The sequence below is a fragment of the Pangasianodon hypophthalmus genome, chromosome 19 (assembly GCF_027358585.1).
Source record: "Pangasianodon hypophthalmus isolate fPanHyp1 chromosome 19, fPanHyp1.pri, whole genome shotgun sequence".
In the NCBI taxonomy this organism is placed as follows: domain Eukaryota; kingdom Metazoa; phylum Chordata; class Actinopteri; order Siluriformes; family Pangasiidae; genus Pangasianodon; species Pangasianodon hypophthalmus.
The window spans coordinates 1,135,729-1,158,921 of NC_069728.1; the positions used below are offsets into that span (position 1 = coordinate 1,135,729).

The window sequence follows — 23,193 nt, forward strand, 5'->3', positions numbered from 1 at the left end:
TAACATCCTTATCCTACCAGGCCGAAGCTAGCAATTAGCCTAGCCAGCCTGATCTAACCCAGCTCAGACAGCTAGGAGGACGGTGAAACTGGTGTCTATCATCCTCCAGAGGCCAGTAGAAAAGGTAAAAAAAAGAAAAGCTAATTTACTGCAATATGAAGTATGAAACTGAAACATTTATCAGTTTCTGTAGCACCATTAGCCTGGCTAGCTTAAACAAGTCCAGTAGAAACAAAGCTCAGAAAAGGCTGCAGCTCCACACCAGAAGCATTGTTAGCCTAGCCATCCACGTCCAGCTTGGTGGTTGATGGTAAAGCGGCTCTTCTCTGTGCTGCTGCTGCTGAGCTCAGGAAATCCTCCGTGAAAGTGGGCCATCTGTGATTTTCAGTGTGGTAGGATAGAGTAGGTAAAACTCAACACTTTTAGCTCGTGCCGTGGACATGGCCTGGGAGAAGCCCAGGCATCACCTCACCATGTAGGTACTGTAGTCGGGGGTGAAGTAGACTGTTCTTCCATTAGCAAAGAGGCTCTTTCTTATTAGCTTGAAGAATGGCTTGGAGGGTTGTATAATTAACACTGAAAATCAGAGTGTGATTTACCCCTCATTTGGTTACTGTGTTGCTGTAGACCTGGTGTGCAGAGAGGAGAAGCATTGGGGTATGGATCGTGAGAGAATCTGGATAGCATTGCCCCCCCCCCATTACCCTCTCTCAGCCCAATAATACAGATGTTACATCTCCTGTTCTTATCTTCATCATCGTGTCTGCTAGGACCACTGGAATTGCTCTTCAATCTCAACTCTAGCTTGTTGATTTTTGAGTTTTTTGAGTTGATGCTCATTGTTAGCATGGCTAGCTTCACCTGGATAGCATTTAGCTTAGCATTCATTCACTAATCAAAGTATAAAAGGACAGATGACAGAATTGTAAGGTTAGTGTTTTTTAGTTTAAACAAAAGATTTACAGCTTTTCTGTTTACCGTGTATGCTATTCAGAGGAAACACAGCATGAACCCATTCGAACATTACAGACTTAAACCACTAAACATTATAAACCACTAATGAAGCTGCCCATCTACTTTAAGCGTGCGTGTGTGTGTGTGTGTGTGTGTGTGTGCCTCAGTTTCTCCAGTGTACAGTGTGGATTCTCCAGTCCAGCAGAGAGCAGCTTCACTCCTGAATCCTGCAGTTTATTGTTACTCAGGTTCAGTTCTCTCAGACTGGAGGAGTTTGAGCTGAGAACTGAGGACAGAACTCTGCAGCTTTCCTCTGTCAGATTACACCCACACAGCCTGGAAGAGAAATGACGAAATATTAGAACACTGATCTCAAACACACAAACACAGCCATAGTACAGCTAAAGTTTACCATGTAACAGAAATGTCAATGTGTTCTCTCACACACAGAAATCATAGGACAGGACACCACATCAGGACATTTACAGGAGCAGGGACGTCTTTCTGCACTCCACAATCTCTCAGCTACAATTTATTATAAGACCATTAGGTCATGTACATAACACACATGTGAGAGCGAGCAGCCTACAAACAATACACTCTGATCTGTGTTCAAGTTTCTACAACCAACACTGCAGATATAGTGCATTTTATTACAGAAAATAAAGAATTATAGAACTGTACACTACCAGTTAATAACATGCAGGCCAGCTCATGTCAGTGTACTAGCAGGGCTAAGCCCTCTGTCTTCAAAGATCTTCTTCTTCTTCTTTCGGCTTTTCCCTTCAGGGGTCGCCACAGCGAATCATCACTCTCCACCTATTCCTATCCTCTGCATTCTCAACACTTTCACCCACTAGCTTCATATCCTCATTTATTACCTCCACATACCTCCTCTTTGGCCTTCCTCTTCGCCTCCTGCCTCGCAGCTCCATGTCCAACATTCTCCTACCAATATACTCACTCTCCCTCCTCTGAACATGTCCAAACCATCTTAATCTGGCCTTCCTAACTTTGTCCGCAAAACGTCCAACATGAGCTGTCCCTCTGATGTACTCCTAATCCTGTCCAACCTTGTCACTCCCAAAGAGAACCTCAACATCTTCAGCTCTGCTACCTCTAGCTCTGACTCCTGTCTCTTCCTCAGTGCCACTGTCTCTGAACCATACAGCATGGCCGGTCTCACCACTGTCTTGTACACCTTCCCCTTGATTCTCGCTGATATTTTCCTATCACACAGAACTCCCGACACCTTTCTCCACCCATTCCAACCTGCCTGCACTCAATTCTTTACCTCTTTCCCACACTCTCCATTACTCTGGACTGTTGACCCCAAGTACTTAAAATCCTGTACCTTCTTCACCTCTTCACCCTGTAATCTTACTGTTCCACTTCCCTCCCTTTCATTCACACACACGTACTCAGTCTTACTACAACTGACTTTCATTCCTCTTCTCTCCAGCGCAAACCTCCACCTCTCCAGGTTTTCCTCCACCTGCTCCCTGCTCTCACTACAGATCACAATGTCATCTGCAAACATCATTGTGTAAGGAGACTCCTGTCTGACCTCCTCTGACAGCTGCTCCATCACCATAGCAAACAGGAAGGGGCTCAGAGCCGATCCCTGATGCAGTCCCACCTCCACTTTGAACTCCTCTGTCTGACCTACAGAACACCTCACCACTGTCCTGCTCCTGTCATACATGTCCTGCACCACTCTGACATACTTCTCTGCTACTCCTGACTTCCTCATACAGTACCACAGCTCCTCTCTTCGCACCCTGTCATACGCTTTCTCCAAGTCTACAAACACACAGTGCAACTCCCTCTGACCATCCCTATACTTCTCCATCAAAATTCTCAGAGCACAAATTGCATCTGTTGTGCTCTTTCTGGGCATGAAGCCATACTGCTGCTCACAAATCTCCACTACCTTCCTTAACCTAGCTTCCACTGCTCTTTCCCATAGCTTCATTGTATGGCTCATCAACTTTATCCCCCTATAGTTGCTGCAACTCTGCACGTCACCCTTATTCTTAAAGATCGGCACTAATACACTACTTCTCCATTCCTCAGGCATCTTCTCACTCTCTAAAACCCTGTTAAACAAACTAGTTAAAAATTCCACTGCTGCCTCTCCTAGACACTTCCAGACCTCCACCGGGATGTCGTCAGGACCAACTGCCTTTCCACTCTTCATCCTCTTCAAAGCCTTCCTGACTTCATCCTTTCTAATCTTATCTACTTTCTGTTCCACAGAGGTCACCTCTTCTACTCTTTTTTCCCTCTCATTTTCCTCATTCTTCAGCTCTTCAAAGTACTCCTTCCATCTCCTCTGTACACTCTCCTCACTTGTGAGCACCCTTCCATCTGTATCCTTAATAACCCTAACTTGCTGCACATCCCTCCCATCTCGATCCCTCTGCTTAGCTAACCTGTATAAGTCCTTCTGTCCTTCTCTTGTGTCCTTATCTTCTATCCTCCTTCCAGATGACACACCCAGCACCTTTCTTCCTGTCACCCTGATCACTTCTGCTGTAGTTTCCCAGTCATCTGGTAGCACTACCTGACCACCCAGAGCCCGCCTCAACTTCTGTCTAAAGTCCTCACAACATTCCTCCTTTTTCAGCTTCCACCACTTGGTTTTCTTCTCTATCTCAATCTTTGACCTCTTCTTCTTACAGACCATCAAAGTCATCCTACACACCACCATCCTATGCTGTCTGGCTACACTCTCTCCCACTACCACTTTACAGTCACTAATCTCTTTCAGATTGCCTCTTCTACATAGGATGTAGTCTACCTGTGTGCTCCTACCTCCACTCTTGTAAGTCACTCTATGCTCCACCCTCTTCTGAAAATAAGTGTTAACCACAGCTATGTCCATCCTCTTAGCAAAGTCCACTACCATCTGTCCTTCAAGGTTCCTTTCCTTAACTCCAAACTTGCTCATCACCTACTCATCACCTGTGTTCTCCTCACCAACATGTCCATTAAAATCTGCTCCTATCACTACTCTCTCACCCATGGGAATATTCTCTATCACCTCATCTAAATCACTCCAGAATCTCTCTTTCTCCTCTAGCTCACAACCTACCTGTGGGGCACAACTCTAACAACATTCAACATCACCCCTTCAATCTCTAACTTCAGACTCATCACCCTGTCTGACACTCTCTTCACCTCCAGAACATTCCTCCCAAACTCCTCCTTCAGGACCACACCTACCCCATTTCTCTTACTATCCACACCATAATAAAACAGTTTGAATCCTGCTCCTATACTACGAGCCTTGCTACCCTTCCACCTGGTCTCCTGTACACACAGTATATCCACCTTCCTTCTCTCCATCATATCAGCCAGCTCTCTACCTTTCCCTGTCATAGTACCAACATTCAGAGTTCCTATTCTCAGTCCTGCACTCTTACTTTTCCTCTTCTCTCTCTGTCTACTCACTCTCCTCCCTCCTCTACTTCTTCGACCAACAGTAGCCCAATTTCCACGGGTGCCCTGTAGGTCACCGGCACCGATGGCGGTGAGTCTACTGTTTGAAAAATAAAGAGATACAAGTGATACAGATTTTATAGGAGACTTTCCAGGGCATTGATTGCCTTACGCCAATGATTAATATTTAACAGTACACTGGCGTTCCATTCTGCCGGTGGAATGGAAATCGACTTATCGGACATTTTCAATCAGTATAAACAAATGAATTACTTTATCGCTGCAAGTCTGTTATACGATTAGTCAGGACACTGCTGGGTTTCTCTATGTGAAGTGTCGTGAATCTGTGTTTAGCAGCTGTTGGGCAGGGCGATGGGAAATGCGAGGGGTGTGAGCCCCCTGCTGGGCAAATAATTCATGCCTCTCCACAATCACTTTGGTACAGAGATAAAACGCACAGCACAACTAAAGCTTTATTGACTGTAAAACACCTTATTCAACTGCCACAATAAAATGATTACATTTAAACCCAGTAGGAGACTTTTATAAATGTTAATTTCCTTACATTACCTACAAAGAATCCAGTTTGTTCTGGGTTTTATAAACCGTGCAGATTTCCATCTGTATATAGGCCATCAGTGTTATTGAATAAAAAAAAAAGCCTTCAAAATGCATTAAGTGTTTTGATATCCCACCCCTCTGGATTTTAGTAATTAGCCATACATTGAAAAATAGTGCTATCTACCTTGACTATGCTGAAAAAACTCTGGTATAAATTTTAATAGGTCAGTCTTACTTGATTGACACACAGACCAATTGTAGAAACTTTTAGCTGCGTAATCTCCTGATCCCCCACTTTTACGCTCGCACCTATCAGTCTGGAGCTGTCAATATGCTGTCAGTCAGCAGCTACAGGCCAAACAACTTGTAGCACCAGCTGGGTTTGTGGTGAAAGCAACCTTGATGGCTGTTCAGGTCTGGTTGTTCTCCTGCAAAAGTTCAGTTTTGGCATGTTTTGGTCCGTGCAGCATTTGCATGCTCTGAGAGTTGTTCACTTGCTTTTCGCTTAGCACATGATTTATTAGTGTCTTATAGCGATGGCGAATTGGACAGTGTTCAGGTGGAGCTATGTTGCTTTCTGTTTTCAGTTTTTGCTTGTATGTTTTTTGCAGGTAGTATGGAAATATAATTTTTCACATGTCGCACCGCACTGCATTTTTTTCCACACATCTCATGGCAGTGCATTTTTTTCACATATGGCTTGGCACTGCATTTCTTCTCACACGTGGCATGGCACTGCACACCCCTCCCCCAGAGAACCCCAAGAAGAGGCAGCACTTATGTGTCACCTATTTGAGCCATTAGGAGAGCCTGTGCTCCTCTGCCTGCAACACAACCTGAACAGGACAGGTGGCACAGTATTAACGAGGATGATGTGCCTCCTATACAACATCACTTTTCTCCTACCCACACTACTGGGGTACAGCTTGATAGCCGCCAGCAGCACACTTCTCTTGAGCTGTCCCAGTTATTTTTTGATAAAGCCACAGTCTCTGCAACAAGTCTCTGCAACAACACAATCCTGTATGCAGAGTACAAGCAGAAGAAGGGCATGTAGACAACTTTAACTAGCCTGATGATGTCCAAATTTCTGGGCCTAGTCATTTACTGTGGCCTATTAAAAGCTAATGAAGCCATGAAGAGTTTGAGATTTGTGGAGAAAATCTAAGCTCCATAATTTTCCATTCCCAACCTCAGACATGGCAGCCTACAGATTTGAGGCAATATTCTGGAACCTGCACATGAGCAGCATCAAAGATGATGAGCAGAAATGACCACTGGTTATGATTGGCTCTTTCATGTGAAGCCCCTCAGGAAGCAGCTCTTAGTGACATGCAGGGCATACTACCAGCCTCACCAGAACCTGGCCAGAACCTGAAAGATTGCTAGCCACAAGATCTAGAATTGCGGATTTTGGGAGTGATGAAGCCACAAGTTCAGAGCGCCTGAGCCAGGGGAGGCTTCAGCTATCAGTGAAGTGTCGCAGGTGGCAGAGAAGAGGCCATGCTCTACAGTAACAACTGTGCACACATCAACCTCTGCCAAGAGAGACAAAGTCTCAGCTTGAGAAAATACTGTGTACTCTGCCTTCGAAGAAAGAAGTACAGCAAGACTATTTACAAATGCAGGTCTTGTGATGTATCCTTGTGTATTATAGTGGACAGTCTTTGTTTCACTGAGTGGTGGTGATGTCAAGGACAACCAAGCTCAGTAATGTGCACTAGGCTCTGACTCTTGATTTTTTTTTTTTTTAGAAACAAAGCTCAGAAAAGGCTGCAGCTCCACACCAGAAGCATGTTAGCGTAGCCATCCACGGCCAGCTCGGTGGTTGATGGTGAAGCGGCTCTTCTCTGTGCTGCTGCTGCTGAGTTAAGGAAATCCTGGGCCATCTGAGATCTTCAGTGTGGCAGGATAGAGTAGGTAAAACTCAACACTTTTAGCTCGTGCTGTGGACATGGCCTGGGAGAAGCCCAGGCATTGCTTCACCATGTAGATACTGTAGTCGGGGGTGAAGCAGACTGTTCATCCATTAGTGAGGAGGCTCTTTCTTATTAACCTGAAGAATGGCTTGGCAGGTTGAATAACAAAGAACACTGAAAATGAGAGTGTGATCTTCCCCTCATTTAGTTACTGTGTTGCTGTAGATCTGGTGTGCAGAGAGGAGAAGCATTGGGGTATGGATCGTGAGAGAATCTGGATAGCATTGGCGCCCCCGTTACCCTCTCTCAGCCCAATAATACAGATGTTACATCTCCTGTTCAAATCTTCATAATCCACCAGCTTACGCTCCACTGAGTGTAAGCTGTCAGTGAACCCAGTCGAGCATTACCGACTTAAACCACTAAAAATTATAAACCACTAATCAAGCCTCCCATCTACTTTAAACGTGTGTGTGTACCTCAGTATCTCCAGTGTACAGTGTGGATGCTCCAGTCCAGCAGAGAGCAGCTTCACTCCTGAATCTGGCAGTTTATTGTTACTCAGGTCCAGTTCTCTCAGACTGGAGGAGTTTGAGCTGAGAACTGAGGACAGAACTCTACAGCTTTCCCCTGTCAGATTACATACACACAGCCTGGAAGAGAAACGATGAAATATCAGAACACTGATCTCAAACACACAAACACAGCCATAATACAGCTAAAGTTGAACATGTAACAAATGTCAGTGTGTTTCTCTCACACACAGAAATCAAAGGACAGGACACCACATCAGCACATTTACAGGAGCAGGGGCATCTTTCTGCACTCCACAATCTCTCAGCTACACTTTATTATAAGACCATTAGGTCATGTACATAACACACACATGTGAGAGCGAGCAGCCTACAAACAAAACAATAAATCTGATCTGTGTTCACATTTCTACAACCAACACTGCAGATATAGTGCATTACAGAGTGATACTGAGTGCAGAGTGCACTGGTAGGGTTGCCAGATTTACACCATACTGTGTCTGTTTGGAACAAAGTTGAGATGTGAAAAACAAGTCCGCTGGTGGGAATTTGGGGCTGATTTATAAACAGTCCTCAGCTGCGAAGATCTTGTTTTAAAGCAAAAAAATGGAATTAAATCAAACCAATTTCTACACACATATGCTCTGGCAAAGAAGAAATGCAGACAGTGTAGACCTAACTACAGTGTACAGAACCATTTCTGCTTTGTCCAGATCACGACTTATTTTACTCATGAGGCTCAAATACTTGATTAGGAATATATGCTATACAGCATGGATAAGTGCATCTGTTTTTATTTTAATCAGTGACTAACACATGAGGAAATAGCTGGCACAGTGGTAGCGCTGCTGCCTTACAGCTCCAAAGTCCTGGGTTTGATCCTGAGCACAGATGACTATGTGGAGTTTCATTTTTTCTTCCCCAGATTTCCCCTTGTGGATCAATAATGAACAGTTATCTATCCATTTAACTTGCTGTATGTTTGTCAATGCTAGCCAATCTTTATATACAGTATATTTACTCTCCATCTCACACAACAATGAAAATATATCAGATCACTACAATTACCACAGATGAACACTGGATGTTGCTGCATTTATTAAAACTCTGCTGTAAGTTGTGGTCATGCAAAAAAATGTCTCAGTCTAGTTTGTGTGCGAGTGTGTGTGTCTATGTACCTCAGTATCTCCAGTGTACAGTGTGGAGTCTCCAGTCCAGCAGAGAGCAGCTTCACTCCTGAATCCTGCAGTTTATTGTTACTCAGGTCCAGTTCTCTCAGACTGGAGGAGTTTGAGCTGAGAACTGAAGACAGAATTCTACAGCTTTCCTCTGTCAGATTACACCCACGCAGGCTGGAAGAGAAATGATGAAATATCAGAACACTGATCTCAAACACACAAACACAGCCATAATACAGCTAAAGTTTAACATGTAACAGAAATGTCAGTGTGTTTCTCTCACACACAGAAATCAGAGGACAGGACACCACTTTGGCACATTTACAGGAGCAGAGACGTCTTTCAGAAATCCACAATCTCTCAGCTATAATTTATTATAAGACCATTAGGTCATGTACATAACACACACGTGAGAGCGAGCAGCCTACGAACAATACACTCTGATCTGTGTTCAAGCATCTACAACCAACACTGCAGATATAGTGCATTTTATTCGAGAAAATAAATGTGGTGAGCCATGCAGTTGGTTTATATTTTATGACTAAAATGGCACATATTAGTTGTTTCCAGTAGGGTTGTAATGAGCAGGCCGTGGTTTACTCAGTGCGTGATTGGTGAGTGTATATATTCTGAGGCATGGGGCGCTGCCCGAGGTACACCATTTCCGGTATTGCTTATAGCTCCCACTGTGTTGACAGATTAATTTTGGATGTGTGGGTTGTCTGCTGCCCTTCTCTAGTCTGCTTTTCCATCGGATTGGCAAATTAACGTGTCGGAAAATCTTTGGCCTCCGGGTAGAGTTGCCCACATTTGAAGATTGGTCTTCCGGATATTCAATCGAGATTGCAGGGCGGTATCCAGTGGTGCTGGTTTGCTCCGCATGTTTTTCCACGCATTGTTTTCCACTGTTTGCTTCCCGTGTGACGCGAACTGCGCCACCTCTTGGGGCTTCCTGCGCGACGTGGGTTGTGTCATGCCGCGTGTGTGACATTGCCCAGCATCATTTCGTGTGGAATTGGTAGACTTTGATTCTTTCTTTTTGATGATTTTCTGTAACCCTATGTCCAGGTTTGTAAACCCGTCTTCTAATATTGTAATTGAGTCCTATAAGTGAGGGCTTCTGTGAAAGTTGGGTCACCTGGCTGGTTTGTTATTTTATTGAAATTAATTGTGTATGGGTTTCTTCTTTTTTTGTGGGGTTAACCAATGCTTTATTGATTTTCCTGTGTTTTTGAATATTGTTTGCATTTTTGGTGTATGATAAATTTTGTTTCTTTTTTTGTCCTGTGTGTTTTAGGAGTTGAGCCACCAGGGCAGGCCTCAGGCTGTCCCTTCTGTATGGTGGTGGTGTTTCCATCACAGCGTGCTGTGTGCATGATTTCACTGGTGTGCTGTGTAAGTGAGCTGTGTGTCTTGGTTGAGGTACAGATTCTTATATAAAATCAAGGAGGTTGAAGTTGGTTTATCCGCCCTGGGTTGACTTTGACCCCTACTCTTGTGTGGTTTGTGTGTTCTATAATTGTGAATGTGTGACCATGATATTGGGGGATAGTTCCATCTATTTTAATGGTATTATTTTGCATGATTTCGTGTCTTGGCTATTTTAATTAACTGAATAAGTGTTTTTTTTGCTTTATGTGATTGATTTTTACATTGTTAATAAAGTATTAAAGTTTCATACCTCTGCATTCATTCTTCTGTTTCCTACCCTGGAACAACTAACCTGTGTCCCTTTAGATAGTGTAATGATGGTTCCTAGTACCTAACAGGGTGGCATAGTCAGGGCAGTTGTTTTACTAAATTTCTATTTCTGGTTAGCCTGTTCTGCCGTAATCTGGTGTGACTGGCTGTAGTGATCGGTTAAAATTATCACTGGTTAGACCACTTTGCCACATAAAGAATTATAGAACTGTACACTATCAGTTAATAACATGCAGGGAAGCTCTTATCAGTGTACTAGCAGGGCTAACCCCCCTGTCTTGCAAAGACAAAAAAAAATCCAAATCATTTTGTTTCTTTTAAAGAGGATTATTCTGGATGTTTTTGCAACAGCACATCCAGCGGTCGTAGGAAAAACACACAGAATGGTATGAACGGTGAAGTCTAATGAGCCGAACGCTGTAGATTCAATGTGATTACACAGAGTGACATGCCTCATACACTTGAGCTTAATTAGGGTTATAACCTTTTATTACGTTTCAGTGATGTGTCTGGTATACGTCATCAGCAGTCATGTTATAGACACAGTAGCGAGTGTAATGAACGTGACTGAGGTGGATTATTTAACCTATCATCATTTTTCCCTAAAATGTGTTTGGAAGAGAAACTAAAAGTTGAGAGATTGAGCACACATTGTCTAATCAAAGTACAAATTACACAAAAGGACAGATGACAGAACTGTAAGTTTAGTGTTTTTTAGTTTAAACTAAAGAGTTACAGCTTTTCTGTTTACCATGTTTGCTATTCAGAGGAAACAAAGCATGAACCCATTTGAGCATTACAGACTTAAACCACTAAAAATTATAAACCACTAATCAAGCTGCCCATCTACTTTAAACATGTTTATTTGTTTGTGTGTGTGTGTGTGTGTGTATGTACCTCAGTATCTCCAGGGTACAGTGTGGAGTCTCCAGTCCAGCAGAGAGCAGCTTCACTCCTGAATCCTGCAGTTTATTGTTACTCAGGTCCAGTTCTCTCAGACTGGAGGAGTTTGAGCTGAGAACTGAGGACAGAACTCTACAGCTTTCCCCTGTCAGATTACACATACGTAGTCTGGAAGAGAAATGATGCAATGTTTGATTTATTTATCTGATTGTGAAATGAGGTGTTTCCATCAGTTGGAAAATAAACCGTCTTCCTGAACACAAGGGTCTAATGTCAGGATAACAATATAAAATGAACAGTCTGTGTATAAACTTGGACTGCTCTTGGACAGATCCATGTGTCTCAGCTCATATGAGACGATGTATTTAACTTTCTGAAACAAGATAATAACAGAGAGGCCACTCTGAACAAACACGTGTCTTTATTTCTAGCAGAGAGTTTTTCATACAGTGTGTTCAGCAGCTCTGGGGAAAGTTCTGCTGGAGAACATTTACACATTTACACACTGTCCTTTACTGCTTCATTACAGTGTGTTCAGTGTGTAGATCAGTGTACATAGTGCACACATTTACTTTCCATTACAAACATTTTCTGGAATATTTTTGCTCACATAGAACAATAGAAACAGGTCTATAAAATGGTAACAGCTCCATGAGGACAGATAACATCAGAGAAATTGGCTTATTGACCTCACTGTAAAGTATGACTAGTACTGGAATGTTATTAAAGTAAATGTGTGTGCAATGTACACTGATCTACACACTGTAGAAATAAATGCACTTTGTTCTGATGTGAAAAGTGATTTTGGTGTTTCAGCATTAACACAAAGTTGAATTTCACAGAGTCGGTACAACAGTTGCTGTTCATTGTTCTTTGGACCGTAGTCTTATAACTTTCACAGACAGATACAAATCACACACACACACACACACTTCTGAATTGGATACAAATGAATGAATGCAGCTGCACGACTGGTTTTCAATGTTCCTAAATTTTCCCACACCACCCCATTGCTGCACTCCCTCCACTGGCTTCCTGTAGCTGCCCGCATCAGATTTAAAACACTGATGCTCGCCTACAAAGCCAAAAACGGACCAGCACCCACTTATCTCAAAGCTCTTATCACACCTCACGTGGCACCACGCTCTCTCCGGTCCTCTAGCACTGCTCGACTGGTCCCATCTCTCAGGGTACAAGGAAGACATGCATCGAAACTCTTCTCTGTTCTGGCACCAAGGTGGTGGAATGAACTTCCCTTAGATCTCCAAACAGCTGAGTCACTGGCAGTCTTCAAACTATGTCTAAAGACTTACCTCTTCATAAACTACTTAAGTTAGCACTTACACAAAAAAAAAAAAAACCCTCCCAACAGAGATTTGGGCTGATGGTATTCCTAGTTTGTGACCTAGTGAGCCAATATCAGAATGTATTTTTGATAGACTTCAAAGCACTATTGTAAGTCGCAAAAAGGATAAGGGCGTCTGCCAAATGCCATAAGTGTAAATGTAAATTTATTCATAAACCACGTCTAGGAGCATTTACACAGGAACTCGCGCTAATTTAACCACTAATTTAACCAACACAACAACCATGTCCCATTCCTGTGCATGTCCAAGTTTATCATTGCTTAGATTTCCTTTTATTGTCACATTTCAAACAGAGAGAAGTGACTGATTGTTGTTATGGGGCTAGGCGATTTGATGTTCAAGAGTGTCGTGCAGGGCCCGCTTGTCCGTGAGGACAATATATGGTGTGGAAAGGAGCCAAGTGCGGAGATCAAAAAGACTCCGCCAAAAAAGGGACAGCCTATAGCAGGACACAAACAGGAGAGGTTGTGAACCGCAAACTGTAATGTTACCCGCTGAGCTAACTCCACAGTAAGGGCTTGTGAGTGTTGCAGTGAAACTGGGCTGGGAAAACTCAGCCAACTACTGAAATCAAAAGCGCCGCAGTGCGGCTGAAAAACACAACTCAAACTGGCCTTCCTTCTGGTCGAACTTAAAGGAACAAAATTAGGGAGAATACTTCCTCTTTGATTCTGAGCCCCCTTGTCTTTCTTTCCCTCAATAATTTCTTTCCCTTTCCTTTTCTTCCTAAACCTAAATATTTTATTTTATTTTATTTATTTTTCTTTTCTTCTTTTTTTACATATCCAAATCACCGATCAGAGTAGCGTGGCGCTGCTCTGTTACCTGGCACAGATCTATGTCCGCACACGGAGTGAGGCAATCGGAGGGCTTATAAAGAGGCGCGGCCAGGTGCTGCACATTTACGCCGATTACCTTCCTGAGATCGCCGTGTTATAAAAGCCCATGCAGGTGGCTGCGGATCTGCCTGAAGAGGCACCTGCCGCGTTACATTCTCATAGTGCGGGGGAGTGCTAGGCGGTATGCCACCAGATTGACTCTCCTAAGGATCTTAAAAGGCCCAATATACCGCGGGGCCAATTTCTTGGACTCTAGCCGCAATGGAAGGTCTCTGGTCGCCAGCCACACCCGCTGACCTGGATGAAAGGTTGGACCCAGATGCCTTTTCCGATTGGCAGCACGGGTACTTCTCTGGGCAGCAGCTTGCAGAGATAATTTGGCTTTCTGCCAGATTCTGCGACATCGGCGCACCATGTGTTCCGCTGTGGGAACCCCCACCTCCTGCTCCTGCTCTGCAAACAAGGGTGGGGGATAGCCAAACTGGCACTCAAACGGTGACATACCTAGTGAGGAGTGCCAGAGAGTGTTGTGGGCATACTCCACCCACATCAGGTGCTATCCCGCAAAAACTCCAGGGTTCTGGTGACCCCAGGGTGCCCTGCAAATGGAGCTGTAGGACCCCAAGACAGGGCCTGAGGCCATATGGTCAATGGTACATACGATTTTCCTGGGGGACCTCCACCCAGGTCCGGCTCCTGACAGAGCGCCTTGCGGATGGCTTCCTCCAGGCCCCAGCGCAAGGGAGCCACTATTCGGGGAGGGGAAATCATAGGCTCATGGCTGGGTTCCCGTGAGGGTATATCCCATTGCCTAGAGAGCGCATCTGGTTTAAGATTTTTGGACCCTGGCCTATAAGACAAGACAAAGTTAAAACGTGTAAAGAACAAGGACCACCTGGCTTGCCGAGGGTTCAGGCGCTTGGCCTCCTGAATGTAGGCCAGATTTTTGTGGTCCGTCCAAATAAGGAACTGGTGCTTGGCACCCTCCAGCCAGTGCCTCCACTCCTGCAATGCCAGTTTTACAGCCAGGAGTTCACGGTTCCCAACATCATAATTCCTCTCAGACAGGGTTAGACAGTGGGAGAAGTATGCGCATGGATGCAATTTCTGGTCTGGCCCTGAACGCTGGGAGAGGATGGCACCCACTCCTATATCTGAGGCATCGACTTCCACTATGAACTCAGCCTCAGGATCAGGCAGGTGCAGCACAGGGGCCGTTGTCAATTTCTTCTTCAGGGTTTCAAATACTTGCTGTGCCTCTCTAGTCCACTTGTACCCAGCCTGGGTCTTCTTGGTCAGTGCGCTAAGGGGGGCTGCCAGGGTGCGAAAGTCCCGAATGAAGCGCCGAAAAAAGTTTGCAAACCCCAGGAAGCGTTGTACTAGCCGGACTTAGGTGGGTTGTGGCCACTGTGTGACTGCCTTTACCTTGTCTGGGTCCATACTACGTCTCCCTTGGGACACAACAAAGCCCAAGAAGGAGATAGTGGTTACATGAAACTGGGACTTCTCTAGTTTGACATATAGATGGTTCTGGAGGAGGAGCTGAAGGACCCGGCGCACATGAACCACGTGTTCCTCCAGCGAGCTACTAAAAATCAAAATGTCATCTAGATTGACGAAGCTGTAATGGTTCAGGGTCTTCCAGAGGACCTCGTTAATGAACCATTGGAAGACTGCGGGGGCGTTCATCAGGCCAAAGCATCACCAAATACTCATAGTGCCCAGATGGCGTGATGAACGCAGTCTTCCACTCATCCCCTGCCCTGATGCAGATCAGATTGTAGGCGCAACGTAGATCCAGTTTTGAGAAAATTTTCACCTTCTGCAGGTGCTCAAATGCAGAATTCATCAAAGGCAGTGGGTACCTATCCTTCTGCGTCACGGCATTAAGGCCGCAGTAATCAATGCAAGGCCACAGATCCCCTTCTTTTTTCTTGACAAAAAAGAACCCAGTCCCCGCAGGGGAGGTGGATGGACGGATAAACCCCAAGGACAGGGCCTCTTTAATATAGTCCTCCATGGTGTAGGGAAAATTTAGCTCAATTAGATTAAGCTGATGTATTCTCCACCAATATGTAAGGAAATTAGCTGTTTAGGTTAAGCTGTTGTATTCTCCACCAAAATATGTAGGAGAATAGCAGATCAGCTCAAAAGGGGAAATTTGTAAACTTAATATTTTAACAGCTGATCAACTATTCGTCCAGCGATAAGTTGAAATGAGTGTATTTATTAATTGTATATGGGATATTACCTCCGTGGCCACTGGCAATAATATCTTAAATATAGTGAAACACTATATTGAGAGCACAGTAACAAGATCGGCAGTTTAAGGCAATAAATTTGAAGCACAGAGACACAAGACACTGGCCTTTAAACATCAGATGAGACTTTATTCCTATTCTAAAACACAGAAACTAATCTAACACAAACACACACACACAAACATGGGTGAAAATGGCTTTGAAGAGAGAGTGAATGGAATTCCAAGTTTCTAGCAGTTTCTCAGACCATGACCTGAACGAACCATCAACTTATCAGTTATTTTAATATTCGCTTCGTTTAGAAGGGCTTTAAACTTGTATTAAATGCACCAGTTCAGCGAGAATCTGGAGGTACTATACTTGCGTTTGTGTTGCCAGGGATTCCCTCTTTGCGTTGTTGTTTGGAAGGATTTTCCGGCGATGTTGATTGGTCGGCGGTCTGGTTGGCCTTATGTAGCGTCTCGAAAGACCAATGAGGAAGATAAACAAAGTGAGGCGCGAACCCGGCGGAGTCTCGTAGGCGGGTTGCAAAACTTTGAAGAATGGTTCACAGCGGTGCGAAGGCGAGAGTTGGAGGCTTTGCAAGAACCAGTCTGGATGCGGAGTCTCGGAGCAAGCGTGATCTCCTTGTGATGAACTTCTAAAGCTCTTGGTTGATGAGACTTCCTTCAGATGTGGATGGAGACTCTTGCAGAGATGTAGTGGATGAGACTCTTGGAAGATGGATTGGATGAGACTCCAAAGATGTGTTGGACTCTCTCAAGGATGGATAGGATGAGACTCTTGGAAGATGTGGATGAGACTCTTGGAAGATGTTGTGGATGAGACTCCTTGAAAGATGTTGGACTCTCTCAAGGATGGATAGGATGAGACTCAGAGTTTCCTTTGTGTCAGGGGGTTTTAACCCTTTCCAGTTGGGCTGACCCCAAAGTGTTTGCTCCAATCAGCAGGATCTTGGGGCAGGGTGTAAACTGTATTCTCCTCCTCTGACACTAATTAACATTCTGGTCTCTGAGTTATGTGCTTTGCAAACTTTGCATAAGGTTAAGTTAGAACTTTGTTAAGGAATTTGGTAACATGCATGTAATACATTGTACTCAACTTTACATTATAGCAACCCTTAGGAAATTCAATAGTGATCACACACATACCAAACATGACATACCTGCTGTTATTGATACACACACGAACACTATGGTCCCTGTTAAACGATCAAAAAGCATTATAATGACCTGGTGGCTATAAGCATGACACACATACGGAATGACATTAAAAGAGGCAACAAGTTTCCAAACTATGGTGCATCATCTTAAAAGTCATTGTCCTAAGATGGGACGCATTGTATCGCAACTATAGAGATAAACCAATGTTTTAAGGAATTTTACTCAAAGTTATACTCTTCAGACACTGATTTGGACCCACAAGTAATGGATACATTTTTACGTAAATGTAATCTCCCCACGCTTTCTCCAGAAGATCAGGCATCCCTTAATAAAGATATTTCTTTAGAGGAATTAAAGAACACAATAAATACTTTGAAGAGTGGAAAAGCTCCTGGTCCTGACGGGCTGCCAGTCGAACTATATAAAAAATTCAGTGATATCCTTACTCCATATTTACTTAAAACTTTTCAGCAAGCGTTAACAACTGGACTACCACCGACTTTTTCTGAGGCTATTGTCACAGTAATTCCTAAAAAAGGTAAAAATCCTGAAGAAGTCGAGGCATACAGGCCTATCTCCCTTGTTAATGTTGATCAAAAAGTATTATCCAAGACACTTGCTAATAGACTTGGCAAATTAATTAATAAATTGGTTAACACAGATCAGAATGGATTTATTCCAGGAAGAAGCACTATGCATAATATTAGGCGACTATTTAATATAATTTATCACCCTAAGGCAACTCGAGACAATTTGATTGTGATTTCATTGGATGCCGAAAAGGCGTTCGACCGAGTGGAGTGGCGTTACTTGTTCGCTGTCCTTGAGAAATTTGATATGGGGGATGAGTTTATAAATTGGATTAAAATTTTATACAGTAATCCATCAGCACGGGTTTTAACAAATAAAACAATTTCAGACTCTTTCTATCTTCAAAGAGGTACCAGGCAGGGCTGTCCCCTTTCACCCCTTTTGTTTGCGTTAACTGTAGAGCCCCTTGCAGAAACCATTCGCTCTAACTCTTGCATACATGGCTTCAATACTTCAAACACCATTAATAAAATATCGCTGTATGCAGACGATATTTTGCTTTATATTACTCAACCACAGGTGAGCCTTCCTGTTATACTCAAGACTATTACTACCTTTGGGAAATTTTCTGGCTTTAAAGTTAATTTTGAAAAAAGTGAACTCATGCCCATTGGTTTGAGGGATTTGTCTGTAATACATTCTTCCCCGTTTAAAGTTTCCACGGAAAAAATTCTATACTTGGGAATTGTGGTTACTTATAAATATTCTCTTCTCTTCAAAGCTAATTTCAACCCCTTATTATCTAAGTTACAAAATTGTATATATTATTGGAGGACTCTCCCGATCTCCCTAATTGGCAGAATAAATGCGATAAAAATGATATTTCTTCCTCAAATATTATATTTATTTCGTAATATTCCAATACTATTGCCCAAGTCCTTCTTTAAACACTTAGACTCGATTATTCTTCCCTTTCTATGGAACTATAAGAGTCACAGAATCAAAAAAGTTCATCTTTGTAAACCTAAACACGAGGGGGGTTTGGCCCTTCCGGATTTTCGCCTTTATTACTGGGCTACTCATTTACAAGTTTTTGCACTATGGTTGGAACGGTCGGCTGTTGCCCCAGATTGGCTTCAGATAGAGCGGGATTACTGCCATCCTTATGATCTTGGAGCAGTGCTACTCTCCCCCGTGATATTAGACCAAACAGCAGTTAATAGTATTGTCATAAAGAGTCAGTTACGTATTTGGAGACAGATAAGAGAATACCTTAAGATAAAATCACTCTCTCTCTTAATTCCAATTGCAAATAACCCATCATTCCCCCCTTCAAGGTTGGATACAACCTTTATTCAATGGAAGGAATTGGGTATATGCACAGTCAAGGACCTTTATCTTGATGGGGCTTTAGCTTCCTTTGTGCAACTACAACAGAAATATAACCTCCCAAAAAAACATTTTTTTCAGATTTTTACAAATAAGGAATTACTTGCGTACACATAATGTTTCCCTAGACGAGGTCCCACCCTCAGTTATTGATGATTGTCTTATACAGTTCAGGGGAAACAAATGTCAGCTATCTTTAATTTATGAAAGGTTACTAGCAGCTATTTCCCCCTCTACAAAGTTGATCAGAGAGGAATGGGAGCGAGAGATTGGAATTGGAATCTCTGAGGAGATTTGGCAGAGTGGCTTGGAGGATATTGATAAGCAATCGGTCAACACTAGATTATGCCTCATTCAATTTAAGGTCCTACACAGATCACACTTTTCTAAAAAGAAATTACATAGGATTTTCCCCAATGTCTCTCCTATTTGTGATAAGTGCAAATCGGAGGATGCTGATTTAGCTCATAGTTTTATATTCTGTCATAAAATACAGGGATTCTGGTGTGAAGTTTTTAAAGTGCTTTCAGATGTCCTTAGTGTAAACTTGGATCCAGACCCAGTGCTCATTATATTAGGACATTCTAATTATACATATTCATTGAACAGTGCTCAACAGAAATTCCTTACATATTGCTTGATAACAGCCAAGAAACTGTTATTACTGTTCTGGAAAAAGGTTAATCCTCCTGCTGCTAAACTATGGCTTGAGGAGCTGGTATCTACTCTGCACTTAGAGCGAATCAGATATCTTTTAAAAGGCAACATTGGACAGTTTCACAAGATTTGGGACCCTTTCTTCTGTTACCTCAAGAGGAATTCTATTCCTTAATGCAATGTATTGTAACTTAAAAGCTGTTTTGAATGTCACTGTATCTTATATTAACAGGCTGGGGAAGGGGTGTTACATGTTTTTTTTTTTTTTTTTTTGTTTTTTTTTTTTTTTAACTTATTTATTTACTTATTTATTTATTTTATTTGAAAGTTTCTGTGCATATAAGAAAATTACTACTGGAACTTGTGATTATTGTAAGGTTATTCGATGACTGAATAAAAAACTTATTTGACAAAAGTCATTGTCCTTATAGGAGATGTAAAGTAGCCTTATGCAGTCTGTTAAAGCTGGGTTCTGTGGAATGTGTGAAGGGTGGTGAACTTTGTGTTCCTGGGGAGAACAAAGGTCTAAATTCCATGAGGGTCCTTGGGTGAGTTCCCCCCCCCCCTTTTCTGTAGTTATCAGTTTTAGCATCATGGTGGGTGAGCCATCTGGTCTTGGCCAGCGATCTAGATCAACAAGTTTGACAGAGGTGCCTCTTGGCTAAGAGGGTTCATCCTCTGGTCAGGGATGTCCTATCAGTTGCTGATTGTTCACAGGGCAGTTGAAATCCAGCAATCAGTAAACAAGTGGTAATTAACTTGGGTCTGCAAAGTCTGGGAGCAGGATTCCTAGCTTTATGGCTTCTTTGCTTTCCTTGCCTGTTCACTTCAGATCCTACAATGGCTTGGTGTTCTGGGGGTGACCAGGAGAATAACCTGCCCCTAGGCGGAGCAGCTCCTGGGAGTAGGTTGATTGCACAATTAAAAGACCTGTGGGGCGGCAGTGTCTGGGCCTTTTGTTTGGAAAAGACCTCCTGGAGGTCCCAATAATCTTGGGGCACGTGGGATAAATCTACTGGTTCCACAGTAGTTGGAGGTAGGGTGTGTGTTCCTTTGAGGCAGCTCTGGGAACACCTAGAGCCACAACCAGAAATGGACCTGGTAGACCAGTCAATGCGGGGGTTATGTGCTTGAAGCCAAGGGACCCCGAGCACTAGGCGCAACTCAGGTACCCGAGTCACATAGAAGGTAGGTCCTTCTGTGTGGGGACCTAACTGTAGTGTGACCGGTGACGTTTGGGTGGTTATGGGTCCCGAGCCTAATGGTCACCCGTCAAGCGCGAAGACGGGTATGGGATGGGGAAGTGGGTCTAATGGCAACCCTAGTCTCTTGACTAGAGTCTCATCCATGAAATTGCCAGCCGCCCCTGAGACAATGAAGGCCTGCAGACTGGTTTCATTGCCTTCTCCCCAATCAATGATGACAGGAATGAAGAGGCCAGACGGGTGAGAAACAGTGTCTGGGGTTAGGGTTCGTTGATTCTAGTTGATTCTGACTGACAAATCATTTAATGCTTCTAGATCATCAGGGGGGTCATGAGTAGCCAGTTCATCCTTTAAGTCCTCAGAGAAGCCTTGCACATTTACAGCTAGGAGAGCTTGGGTATTCCAAACTGAGCTCACAGCGAGAGTCCTGAACTCCACAGCATAATCAGCCACTGAGCGGCTACCTTGACGGAGCCGCAGAAGGGATGATGTCATGCCTCCCCCCGTGAGTGGATGGTCAAAGGTGCTCCTTAGTGCTGACACAAATCAGTCCAGAGTGGGGTGGTCAGCTAATCTATTCTGCCACACTGCTGTGGCCCATGCTAGCGCTCTTCCAGTTAAGAGAGAAATCATAAAGGCAATCTTCGCCCTTTCAGATGGGAACTGGGAGGGCTGCAATTCAAACACCAGTGAGCACTGCATTATAAAAGAGTTACACTTCCCTGCTTCTCCAGCCTAGGGCTGGGGGGCAACCTTGTCTCAACAGGGATAGATGGAGACTGAGTCATGGGCTGGGCTTGGGAAGCCGGCCCATAGGTCGATTCTTGATTTGCATCCACTGGGGAAGTAGGTTGGGGCTGCAACATGGACTGAATCTGTGCAACCCTCTCAGACACACCCCGAATTTCTGAAAACAGTGCTGCCAGAGCTTGCTCATGCTTCCCCAGAGCAGTGGCCTGACCAGCCACAATTTCCGCTATCCGTCCTAAAACCGCTGGTTCCGGTGATGGTGCGGACATACCGTTATGGGGCTAGGCAATTTGATGTTCAAGAGTGTCATGCAGGGCCCGCTTGTCTGGGAGGACAATATATGGTGTGGAAAGGAGCCAAGTGTGGAGACAGATCAAAAAGACTCCACCTAAAATGCGACTGCCTAGAGCAGGATAAGAACCAGAGAGGTTGTGAAATGCAAGCCGTAATATTACCCGCTGAGCTAACTCCACAGTATAGGAGTGTGAGTGTTATAGTGCTTGTGAAGAGTGCATCAGTTTGAGAGATTTCTGACCAACAGTCACTGAGACACTTTAAACTATTTAAACACAGCAGTTTCTCTGTGTGATGCTCGGTGTCCATGATCACCTGGCTACAGTGTAGATCTCTTTTTCTCACCTTTTATGTCAAACTGTTTTCTTTTCACCTCACCACATTCACATCTAATTCACCTCCTCTTTCCTGTAAATTGTTTCCAGATTTCGGGCTTCCCATGTGCTGTGACACTGATTAATCATACTTTTATTGGCTTAGCTGGGAGTCAAAATAACTTCCATTTTCCTTTTATGGAGTTTGGTGTCACTAAATAAAAATGAAATGTGGTGGGCATGCACCACTTGGCTTTCTAAGTGTGTGTGTTTGTGTGTTTGTGTTTGTGTGTGTACCTCAGTATCTCCAGTGTACAGTGTGTATTCTCCAGTCCAGCAGAGAGCAGCTTCACTCCTGAATCCTGCAGTTTATTGTTACTCAGGTTCAGTTCTCTCAGACTGGAGGAGTTTGAGCTGAGAACTGAGGACAGAACTCTACAGCTTTCCTCTGTCAGATTACACCCACACAGCCTGGAAGAGAAATGACGAAAAATCAGAACACTGATTTCAAACACACAAACACAGCCATAATACAGCTAAAGTTTACCATGTAACAGAAATGTCAGTGTGTTTCTCTCACACACAGAAATCAGAGGACAGGACACCACATCGGCACATTTTCAGGAGCAGGGACGTCTTTCTGCATTCCACAATCTCTCAGCTACAATTTATTAGAAGACCGTTAGGTCATGCACATAACACACACATGTGAGAGCGAGCAGCCTACAAACAATACACTCTGATCTGTGTTCAAGTTTCTACAACCAACACTGCAGATATAGCGCATTTTATTACAGAAAATAAAGAATTATAGAACTGTACACTACCGGTTAATAACATGGCAGTACAAGTTGTACTTTCCAGTGAGGTCAATAAGCCAATTTCTCTGATGTTATGTGTCTTCATGGAGCTGTTACCATTTTATAGACCTGTTTCTATTGTTCTATGTGAGCAAAAATCTTTCACAAAATGTTTTTGAAGGAAAAGGAATGCATTTGTAACGATCTACACACTCTAGAAATGAATGTATTTAGTTCTGATGTGAGAAGTCATGTAGATATTTCAGCATTAACACAAAGTTACATGTTGAATTTCACAGCGATATTAAAACATTTAGTGAACATTTAGAGAACATGTTTAGAGAACATTTACACACTGTCCTTTACTGCTTCATTATGGTGGGTTTAAACTCGGAGGAGGAGAGGACAGAAGAGACAGAGACAACAAGAA

General features: G+C 43.4%; 1 protein-coding gene across 3 annotated transcripts in view; it reads right to left on the reverse strand.

The window, feature by feature from the left end:
- Positions 1-1,040: 1,040 nt before the first annotated feature.
- LOC113524034 (NACHT, LRR and PYD domains-containing protein 12-like) overlaps positions 1,041-23,193 on the reverse strand; it is a 32,575-nt gene continuing 10,422 nt past the window's right edge. For all 3 annotated transcript variants that reach the window (XM_053242309.1, XM_053242308.1, XM_053242307.1), the window contains exons 8-12: positions 22,261-22,434; positions 11,188-11,361; positions 8,590-8,763; positions 7,358-7,531; positions 1,041-1,290 (exon numbers count right to left, since the gene is read on the reverse strand). In XM_053242309.1, the coding sequence (XP_053098284.1) occupies positions 1,074-1,290; positions 7,358-7,531; positions 8,590-8,763; positions 11,188-11,361; positions 22,261-22,434 (913 nt within the window). In that variant the 3' untranslated portion in view covers positions 1,041-1,073. The remainder of the gene's footprint in view (positions 1,291-7,357; positions 7,532-8,589; positions 8,764-11,187; positions 11,362-22,260; positions 22,435-23,193) is intronic.